Here is a 12024-nt window from a genome sequence, read left to right as displayed (position 1 = left end):
AAAGACATCTAGCTGCAGACCAAAACAAAAATTAAAAAAAGCCTAACTAACCCAAACCATGTTGGCTTGGAAAGCAGGCATAAAATAATGATGATGAACCTCTATATCATTTAATAAATAACAAAATACATGTAGAATTATATTGGTAGCCATATGCAATTTATACACGGATGGTTAAACATAGACTGTACATTTCTGCTTGGTAGTCAACTAACTAAAGCAGCTGTCAAGTACTGCTTTAGTGAAATACATAGTGAAAGCATCAAAGCAGCCAATTACCTTTGATGTGCATGTTTGAAGGGGGTGGGGCGAGAGAGAGAGAGAGAGAAGGAGACATACTACCCATTATATCAGCTGATAAATCACTTCATTTCTCAACTCATTCATTGAATTATTACGCATAATAGTTGTATGTGAACATTACAGTCTCATACATTTTCACATCATTGGCACAGGTATGGCTGTGTGGTAAGAAGCTTGCTTCCCAACCACATGCTTCTGGGTTCAATCTGACTGCGTGGTACCTTGGGCTATAGCCCCAGGCCGACCAAAGCCTGTTGCATGTGTGTATGTGTGGTGTTATTGTCTATTTGTCTTGATGTCATGTGATAGTTGTGAACAAATGTTACCATCATGCAAAGTGGTGCCCTTCATTGATCTTTTATGGTCATGGGGAAATATTAGCTTACTTGGAAGCAGGTGCGGGTTGGTAAGAGGATGGGGCTTCCAGCTATAGAAAAATCCAGCTCAACAAAATTCTGTCCAACCAATGTCAGCATGGAAAAGGGAAAATTAAAATGATGCTGATACTGACTGGGAATGATATTTTACTAGCTGGGCTGTTTCCAGTGTCTATTTAAAACTAATTAGGAATAGAGAAACTAGGTAACCTAACCCATATAAAAAAAAACAACTATGTATGGAAGGACATTAGTACAAAAATGGTGAAAACAGAATTATCTGTCTACCAGTCAAATAAAATACACACACATTAACAAACTTTGGAAGCATCAAGTGTGTTTGGTATTTTACAGACAAGAAAGTAAATTTTGAATACAGTAAAACTGTGAAAACAGCAGAAAGACTGGGTATTTTACCGTAATAAGACAGCTTGCGAGCAAGTTTTTCTGTCTTAAAAGGGTATAAAATATGTAATCTTTCTGCTGTTTTCACAGTGCTGCTGCATTAAAAATTTACTTGTTTGTAAAATATGTATGTATATATATATATATATATGTGTGTGTGTGTGTTTGTGAGTATTTAAATTTGTTCCTGCAACTAAGTGGTTCATCAAAAAGAGATTGATGGAATACGTATTCGGCTTAAAAAAAAAAAGTACTGGGATCATTTAATCAATTAAACCCTTCAAGATGATACCCCAGCATGGCTGCAGTCCAATAACTGGATCTATCTATCTATCTATATATATATATATATATATATCAGGTCATTAAGAATGAAATTTCTGAACCGAAAGTTTATTTTACTTTATCTCAACAAAAAGCAATGATGTTAATCAAAGTATACACCTAAATTATCAACACAATTTTGCCTGAAAAATGTGACAGTCAGTTGATGCAAGGTCTGGTGAATATGGTGGATGACAGAGTACTTCCAAGTTCAGTTCCAGTAATTTGAGTAGCGTTCTTTGTGCAATAAATGGTCAAGCATTATCTTACAAGAGAATTGGCCTGTCTCTATTAACCAATCATGGTTGTTTAATTACAGGTCCGCTCATCATTTCATCCAACTGGTTGATCTATACATCTGCTGGACCACCAAATGGACATCACTGGCTTTCTTTGGATTGTGTTTTGGCAACTTGTCTATTCAAACACTATGCAAAACGCTTGCCATTGTTGAAAAGAATCCAATATTCATCACATGTAACAATATGATGTGAAATAGTAGGTTTCAAGATAACATGTAATTTGATGCTCATTCAGTTTGTGTGGTACTAACTTGTCCAGCTTCTTTATCATAACGATTTCTTTCAGATGGTCCAATACAGTTGGAATCGAAACATCAAACCTTGCTGCTAACTCACGCATAGTTTGAGATGTATCCACTTCCATGACAGTTTCCAGCTCATCATTATCCACCTTGGTCTCACATCTACCATAGGGCTAATTTTCAAGAGTAAAGACACCAGACTGGAACTTCTCAAACCATCGACATACAGTGCACTTATTCACATCTCCGTCATTGATGTTTCGAGCTGTCTGGGATGTATTGGTTCCATGATGGAACTCATATTCATAAGCAATACAAATTTTTGATTTATCCATAGATTCACAAAAATTGATTTACAAGAGAAAACCCACAATATAATCAGACACCATTAATTGCATTTCGAAAAGTGATGATGTAACCCTTCAGCATTGTAAAACAAAGAATTGTCAGGTTAAAACATTAGAGTTAACGACTGTCAAATTTGGTGCATAAGAAAATCAGACCTTTCATTCTTAATGACCTGATATATATATAATGCATGTGTGTGTGCGTGTGTCATAATGCTCACTTTTCCATACTTACATGAATCAGAGTTTATTGGAGTAATTCTCAACACCCAGATGCCCTCCCTGTTGTCACCTTTCATCTGTTTCCAAGCAAGATAATGCTGTGGCAGAATATCTGAAATGAATGGCTGCTTGTATGACAGTGTCACTCATTTACAGCTATCACACGATGTAAAGACAAGGAAACACAAGCATACACACACACACACACATGTACATATAGTGGGCTTTTTTTAGTGTCTTTATATCAAATCCACTGACAATAAATTTATAAATTATGTGGATTGATGATATCTATGGACAAAAAACTGATAATTTCAAAAATAAAGACAAATTTAATTTTGCTCTATAGGTATTAGGAAGTGAGACCTTACACTAAATCTGGTGAGGGTGCAAGTAAAATTGAAATACTGATATAGGTGCAAGTGTGGCTGTGTGGTAAGAAGCTTGCTTCTCAACCACATGGTTTTGGGTTCAGTCCTACTGCATGGCATTTTGAGTAAGTATCTGCTACTATAGCCCTGGGTCAATCAAAGCTTTGTGATGGAAACTGAAAGAAGCCCATCATGTAAAATATGTGCGTCTTTGACAACTGGTGTTGGTTTGTTTATGTCCCCATAACTTAGAGATTGATAAATTAAAGTACCAGGCTTAACAAAACAGGAAAAAAGTACTAGGGTTGATTTGTTTAAGTAAAACCCTTCAAGGCAATATCCCAGGACAGCTGCAGTCTAATGACTGAAACAAGTTAAAAGATAATGCAGTTTCCAAAGAAGTTTCTTCATTATAACTAGATTTTCACCAAGGATGATAAATCTGTGCAACCTTTCCTCTAATTTCTGACCTTGCACTGAGATTAGAAACTGAATTCCCAGTCTTAATCTACAGATTGGTACAAAAGTATTACTGTTTCTATATGCAATTTATTCCTCATTTTCAAATATTCTTCTTCCAAAAGCTTTATACAATAAATTAGCACTTGTGGCTGTACTGATACCAATGGTTAAATTTAGCTTTCATATTGCTAGCCATGGGGGAAAAAAAAAAAAAAAAAAAAGTCACTTTGTTTATTCTACTGACAAGATGTTGTATACACTCTGCCAAATGCCTTAGAGCTATACTTGTACTGGAAGCTTTACAATATCATTCACTGAAGCTATTCCTGGAAGAAGGGTTCTAAATTTAACCCTTTCTATTAGAGAAACCCAATAGGGAGGTGCTTTATATATAATTTAACACTCTGAAACACATACACTGACTCCCAAACAGTAGCTTGTTAGTCAAAAGTTTTATGTTTCACATCTGAAAGAAATATTAGATTACAGAAGAGCTAATTAACTTGTAAAGACTCTATAAATACAATTTATTCATTATATAAATAAATGGTATGATACATGCATGCTAGGCCTTAGGTTTATCTTATCTATTTCCCTTCAGACCATGAGCAGATGGGTCAGCAAAACACATTAAATTTGTAAAATAAGCTAAGATTGGTACAGTTATTTTCTTGATTATATGCATTAAATGTCATTCCTGAGATGAGTTATTGTTCAAACTATTTATACATTTTGGACCATTAACTTCAACTTTAAGAGATGAAGACATTTTAATATTTACATCAGTAATTCATGATTGAAATACAGTGAAGAGGCAAATAAAAATAAGTTTCATTTCTAACACTGACATTAATAGTCTGAGAAACTATTATTATATTAAACACAACTGTTTTTTGTTCATACAATCACTCATTTCCTTGGATTTTAGCCTTTTGTATCGCTAGATGTAAAATAACATTGTTCAACATCACACAGGGAGTTATTGTATTGTTGTATGTAGATTGGTGCAATACAAAGTCCATTAGGAATAAGAGGAGGAGGAGAGAAAGCCACTGAAGAACTATACCAGTATATAAATTAGGGCTGTACTTTGCCATTTACCTACAGAATTTCAGAAAATACCTATGTAGGGAAAAAGATTTTACACACTGGCATACTGATAGATTCAGTGGAACTGCATCAGTGACCAAGCTGCAGTTGTGCAACAAAAATGTTGACGTCAAATTAATAACGTTTAAGTTTAGTAAACAGCTTTTGTTTTCAAATGGCTAATATGTATTTTTCATATTATAATTGTTTTAGTTTCAACACACAATCTCAGATCAAATCATATTTGTTTGGTATATACACTTCTGAAATACTAACATGTTTTCACAAGATACAAATACGATAATAATTTATTTTCAAATGCAGAAACACTGTTAGAACAGCAGTTCTGCTGTTCTAACGACGTTTCTGCATTTGAAAATAAATCATCATCTTGTATCTTATAGAAAACAAATTTTAGTTGGTTAATATTTATATACACATAGATGTTTTTACAAATTTTGTCTAAATTTCTGAGATAAGGAAATATCATTACACTGATTTATTTGGTCTAACATCTTCATCTTGGTTGTTAGCATCATGTTCTGGCTGTTATACCTTTTGGACTTCTTTGTACTGAGTTTGGTAATATTCTCGGAATTTGGAAGAAACCATTTCTTAAATCCACAAGAATAGATTGTACTCATTTCATTGTGAACAGTAGGGATATTCTCTGTATTATTCTAGTACTTGTGATACAACCTGTAGTATTTTGTCTGAACCTCAATGTATGTAGATTGACTAACCCAGAGACTGAACTCATACTCACCAGCTAAACTACTACACTTAATGCTTATATTCACTATCTCAGCAATAATAACCATATCTACTCATGTATAAATCACAACTCTAATTTTAAATCTTGGTACAAAATTTTTCCCCCTTCATTGTTTTAGCTTTGCCCTGTGTATAAGCTGCACCCCAGTTTTTGCAGTTAAAATCAAGTATAAAATAGTGTTACTTGAGTAAATATAGTGTTACATGTCAAGTGTAGTCGTTTAGTTAGTGGATCAGTCAAGCTATATATACTTAGCTAGTGGGTCAGTCAAGCTTTATAGAATAACTAATAAGGTGAATATCCTTAGTATAGACAACAAATTGAGAACAATCTGCTCACATAGATTTAACAAAGGGTTCCAAATTCTGAGAACATTACTAAATACAATTTGAAGAAGGTCAAGGGTACAACAGATGAAAAACGTTTTTTTTTTTTTTCAAAACATGTGGAGATATTCACTAATGCAAGAAACATGCATGTATATTGACCTTATAAAGTACAATGAAGAATCAAAGAAATGTTTTCTAGCTTTGGTTCAACAAAATTTACCAGAATTTAAACTAGACTTGATAAGGAGAATTACATAGCCAAACACTTGCAGTTCTCCCTCACATACATTAAAGTAAATTATCATCATTTAGTGTCCGTTTTCCATGCTGGTATGGGTAAGATGCTTTGACTGGAGCTGGCAAGCCCTTCCTAATACCAACCATTCCACAGGGTGTCTTATGTGCCACTGACACAGGTGCCTTTTATGTGTCACCAGCATGGGTACCTCCCACATGTCACTGGCATTAGTGTCTCTCACATATCACTGGTCATGACTGTGATTTCACTTAACTTGATGTGTCCTAAGCACAGTAAGTCTTGGTCACTTGTCATCATCTCTGTGAAACTCAACATCCGAAGATCATATTTCACTGCCTCATTCTTCCACCCACAGGTTCCCTCTGCAGTTAGAGATCAGTACTTCTTTACTAAGCTGTCCTCGTCTATATGCATCACATAAATGTTTCTAATAATAGCCACTTTCTCCTTAATTCTTAATTCTCCACTCTAGTTACATCAAATCCTATTTTCATTGCTCATCTTCCATTATCATACAACACATTTCAGAAGAACACTGCATATGACTTCACTCTTCACCACATATCTCTTTTTACTAACCAGTTTCCTAAATCTCTTCCACCTACTTCACTCCATCGCTGGCCACTCCTAGCACTAATTATGCTGCTAAGTTATAAAAACTTAACAACTAGTTTTAGTAAACCATGAGTGATGATCCATAATTTTTATTGTCTGGCTGCTTGTTCTACTGGTCTGATTAGGTCAAGTAGTCTCCTTAAAATATAACCTAAATTCCTATTATACCTTATAACAGCCCAACTAATTGCAGGTGTCCTTGGGAGTGTGTGTGTGTAAAAATGTAGGCAGGACAGAGAATACAACATGGTCACACTGAGCCCAATACAGACCAACAATCACTGCATGTTTAGCTGGGGCAAGGACATGGTATGTTTAGTATAACAGATCTGTGAAGTGTGCCTAGTCATTTGGCTTACTACTTGCATGTGATAGGTTTGTTTGGTTAAAGCTGACCCAGAGCAACAAAACAACTGAAGTGACTTTTAATTGATACACTGGCAGTTACTTATTATAAAAACACAATAATAATCATCAAAATTAGTGAGGCTTAATACTTCTCCTCTTCATTCTCATCATTTAACATCCTCCTTCCATGCTGGCATGGACAGTTTGACAAGAAGTGGCAAGCCAAAGGATTGCACCAAGCTCTACTGTCTGTGTTGGCATGGTTTCTATAGCTGGATGCTCTCCCCAATGCCAACCACTTTACAGAATGTACAGGACACTTTTTACATGGCACCAGCACTGGCAAGATGACCAAATAACTTGCAAGACAAAGATCCCTCAACTGAGAGGGGGAGTTGTATGGAAGGAGGTGGCTTCATGCTAGGAGATAAGAAGTTAAACTATGATAGAGACAAAAACAGGTGTTTTGCTTTAGAGGAGATACATGGTTACTTAAGTCGTTCAGGGAAAGAGATTGTTATATCTTTTACTTAATGTAAGCTAATCATTGATAATAAAAGACTGTCATAAAGTGATCACAATAGGTGACTACTACTGTATATTTTGCACATATTTTATATAAAAAAAAGAAAAGAAAAAATTATTCAATATAGAGTTCAATCTTTATGAAGAAAATTAGCATGAAAAATTTGTCAGCAAAAGGAGCTTATCTATTTGAGCATCCTTCAGCTTTCAGTTATCCAACTAACACAGCATCAACTGCCATAAGACACACATCCTCCACAAATTTTACCTGTCCCCACTTAACAACAGGGATACCCAGAGAACCTCATGCCATCTATTGTAGCTCCATATTGTATATATGTATGTGTGTGTGTGTGTATATATATATATATATATCATCATCATCGTTTAACGTCCGTTTTCCATGCTAGCATGGGTTGGACAGTTCGACCAGGGTCTGAGAAGCCAGGAGGCTACACCAAGCTCCAGTCTGATCTGGCAGTGTTTCTACAGCTGGATGCCCTTCCTAACACCAACCATTCTGTGAGTGTAGTGGGTGCTTTTTATGTGTCATTGGCACAGGGGCCAGAGGAGGCTGGCAACAGCCACGATCGGTTGGTGCTTTTTACATGCCATCGGCACGGATGCCAGTCAAGGCGGTGCTGGCAATGGCCACATTCGGATGGTGCCTTTTACATGCCACCGGCACGGGTATCACAACTACAGTTTCCATTTGATTTTTATTTTGATGTACTTGACTCAATAGGTCTCCTCAAGCACAGCAGGTCACCCTACGATCCAAGGTAAGCACAGCAGGTGGATCAAAGAGTCATATGAACATTAGCTTTTATACAATGAAGAGCATTGCCATGATTTTCTTTCTGGGAGTTAGAAAAACCTCAACTATAAGAAGGACATGAAATTTACACTATTCTTATGTCATTATTATTTGCAATATTAGGTGGTAAGCTGGTAGAATTGTTAGCATGCCAAATAAGGTGCTTAGTGTCATTTTGTCTGTCTTTATGTTCTGAGTTCAAATTCCGCTGAGGTCAACTTTGCCTTTCATCCTTACAGGGTTGATAAAATAATTATCAGTTGAACACAGGGGTTGATGTAATCAACTTTACCCCTACCCCGAAATAGCTGGCCTGGTGCCCAAAATTTGAAACCATTATTATTTGCAATATCATTTTCAACTTTGCTTTTCATCCTTTCAGGGTCAATAAAATAAACACCAGTTGAGCACTGGGGTTGAGGTAATCAACTTACTCCCTCCCCACAAATTACTGGCCTTGTACTAAAATTTGAAACCCATATTATTTTCCATGCTGCTCTAACTTAACTTTAGGTTTAATGTTGTATAAGACTAATATATCTGCTCAGGAAGCTACCATCTTACAAAGAGAAGGAGAGAAGGATAATATAGTCATGGAAATAAAATGACAAAATGAAACAATCAAGAGAATGTAAGAATTTTGTACCTTACTGTACCTTACCCATACCAGCATAGTTGTTCTTTATTATATAATTAAAGTGTTGTGGGTGTTCATGTAAGAAAATTATTTTATAAAGACTATCCAGAAATCTTACAAAATACTGAAAAGTATATGACTTTTGTTACTTCCACCTCTAAATATACAGATTTTGTAATGTTTTTTCTCTTTATTCTTTTATGTGATTCAGCTCTAAAACTGTGGCCATGCTAGAGTACTGTCAGTACTCTTATTTTCTATTATATTTCAATGCTAAATGGTATAATAGAATATAAATGCAGATTTTTATGTACAGACAGATTTAAATACCTTGTCTGTATGTATATAGTTTTGTGGTTAGAAAAAGAGGGATTGGTTGGACTAGTTTCAGTCCTGTGTTGGGATTTAGCAATAGTGGAATTAATAAGGTGTATTTCTAAGAGGGCACTCAGCACCTGATGAAATTCCAATATCTAGCTCAGCTGATCTCACTTCGCCTATCCACAAAAATACTGTTAGACATGGTGTCTATACACGGAGCAGATATGACCAAAAACGAAGTAAACAAATATCTTATAATTTCTTTTGAAATTTGATATTTGGATAATCCAGATAAATGTTGTACACTTAAAAGAAAAACAAATTGCTAAAAATAAACAAACCAAATATTGTAGATTGACTACAAAGTTCACCAAAATTGGGCCACCACATGCAGAAGAAAATATTAATTTGCATATAGAAAACGTGGAGTGGTTTATGTTTTTCACAGCTGGAGAGAGACTGTACGTGGCTGTCCGGGCTGCTAGAAATAGCTGTTAAATCTCTATTAAATCCTATTCCATACAGTTTCTTTTAATATAAAGAAAGGAAAAATTTAAAGATATGGAATAATGGGCACTTTTCGCCTCCGAGTCGCCATGAAAGTGTTTATACCATGTCAAAATGGGTATAAAAAACAGGAAAGGTGCTTGTTTATTACCAATGATAAAAGGAACTGCTATTCTAAAAAAATTATGCATCTCTGAGATTCGTGGATCTTCTGTGAGCTTCATATCCTCACCAAAGCTTAATCAAAGGCGATGAAGAAATGTGTATTTCCTTTAGCTAGTTGATAACTATGTTTTGTTCACAATTATTAATGTAATCACAGAATATTTGAGAACGTTACCCAGGATGCTGGTTCCCTGCAGAACACAATCTTACTTTCATTATTGAAAATATTCGTTGCTTAAGACTTTCCTAAAAGCGAAAAATTGCTTTGTATTTTCTATAAATCTGAGTTTATACAGAAGCAAACCAACTTATTCGTCTCAAATAGCGATGGAAATATGTTTTAAAAATCTAAGACAGTTATCGTTTAAAACTAAAATATGAAACTAATCGAGGTCTGTCCTGTATCAACAGTAAAACAACCAACCATATGGCCGCCTTCTCAGTTATTTCAATCCAATATGTAACTGAAATTAAATACGTTTTCCCGTAACAAATCCTGATATATCCATGCTATATCACTTTAATTGTAATATAACGGGACTATCGCCATCGTGTTGTCAAAGAAAAGGCTAATTGTGTCTGAAACAAGATGAAACAATCATGTGACACGTTCGATACATCTTAACTAAAAACCACCAGAACCAGTTTGCAGGTGTTTTCAGAACATGAAATAATTGTGTCAAGTTCCAAGAAAATATTAGAATAGGAAAAAAAAAATTAGATATTCAGCTGAGAAACACATGCATATACTAAAAAAGAAGGAGTGTAACAGAAATAACTTTATACTGGGAACGAGAGAGGGGTGGGGGCACAAAAGGAACACTCTGCTTACGTGTAAGTAAATGGACTTAGTAAAGTCACCAAACAAAACTTCTAGGGCATGTGTCTGCTCCCACACACTCCCACCACACAATCAGGGAAATATTCCTAAATACGAGTATTTATAATTAAGCTTGATTCACTTACATTTAAAATTAAAAGAACTGAACTGGAAGAAGCATCGTATATAACTTTGTTCTAAGCTTTTTTTTTTATATTTATTAAAAATTAAATTTTTTTTTTAAATGACCGAAAATGTGGTTAACAAAACTACAAAATTATCGTCTTTCTCGCATAAGAACCAGAACCGATCAACATATTTATTGCACACCAATGTGATGTGCGAATCCAACAGAAAAGTTCGTGGGAATTGCCATATCTGGATGGATTGCTGAGGCATTAAACACATTCTGTTTCCATCCAGATCCAAAGAAAAGTTTACCAAGTGAAGGTCGTGGCAAAACGACAGACAAAACAGAGAAGAACATATTAAAGACTGAATCGTCTTTAATGGAAACGCTTCTCTGTAATTTAATTAATTTAAACAAGTCGAAAGTTAATGCTGTCTGCTAGACATATTGTGAACACTATTATATCGAAACCGGCCGGCATTTGTCCAGTAATTTCGATTAAAATGAAACTATAGAAAGGTATTTCGTATAATATAATTAATAAATAACAACGAAAATCAATAATTAAGAAATTGTATGTCGGTAAATATGATAAATTTAGAGATGATCCATGCTTGCTATACAGAAGGCGGTAACCACTTCCAAAGTTGACATCGAGAAAAAGTGCCGACATCGCAAAATACAGGATATGAATCATTTAGGAAATTAATGGAATAATAAAACAAAATCTAATTATTGTTATGCTTTAAACATTTTAGTGAAGGACTCTTTACTTTACACATGCATTAAAAAGAAGAAAAAACTCCTTTTCGTATTTGTTTCTGCTACAGTACGGCGTGATAAGAGCGACCCAGACACAGAATGCCACGTATGTACAAATACCAAACTAGTGCTTAAAACTCCTATCAAAGAACTTACCTGTATTCAGGAAGTTAATTGTTGATGGTAATACCAATAAGAGGAAAAGAAAGAAATTTCTTAATAGTCTTCCCATGTCCGATGATCTGAGAGAAAGCGTGAATTATTCTTGAGGATGGGACCCGATCACTTATCTACAAAGGAAGACTTCTTGTTGTCAACACGACAAGCTAACCGGAAAAGGAAAGATTGTGAAAGCGGTGTGACTGATTTGAAACTGTAATACTTTCTTTGATTGGCTACTATATCGAAATCTTAACCAATCAGAAACAAACAAAAGTTAAGGCCGTCCACAACAGCTGGTCGCCTCAATTTTCTTATGTTAATGAAGCATTTTTTTTTGTCATTCATAAAGCTTCTGCCTTTGTCAATAATTAATCGAACAAAATCAATAGCTCTGCTTGCCCGACACAC

At 35.1% G+C, this 12024-nt stretch overlaps 1 protein-coding gene across 1 annotated transcript in view; it reads right to left on the bottom strand.

Annotated features, from left to right (window-relative positions):
- Nucleotides 1-11804, bottom strand: part of LOC115221523 (translocon-associated protein subunit alpha) — a 28667-nt gene extending 16863 nt beyond the window's left edge. The window contains exon 1 of the mRNA XM_029791726.2: nucleotides 11611-11804. Coding sequence (XP_029647586.1) covers nucleotides 11611-11686 — 76 coding nt within the window. The 5' untranslated portion in view covers nucleotides 11687-11804. The remainder of the gene's footprint in view (nucleotides 1-11610) is intronic.
- Between the last annotated feature and the right edge of the window lie 220 nt (nucleotides 11805-12024).

The sequence above is a fragment of the Octopus sinensis genome, linkage group LG18 (genome assembly GCF_006345805.1).
Source record: "Octopus sinensis linkage group LG18, ASM634580v1, whole genome shotgun sequence".
Classification (NCBI taxonomy): Eukaryota; Metazoa; Mollusca; class Cephalopoda; order Octopoda; family Octopodidae; genus Octopus; species Octopus sinensis.
The sequence above is the reverse complement of the archived record's forward strand: the minus strand, read 5'-3'. Positions and strand labels throughout refer to the sequence as shown.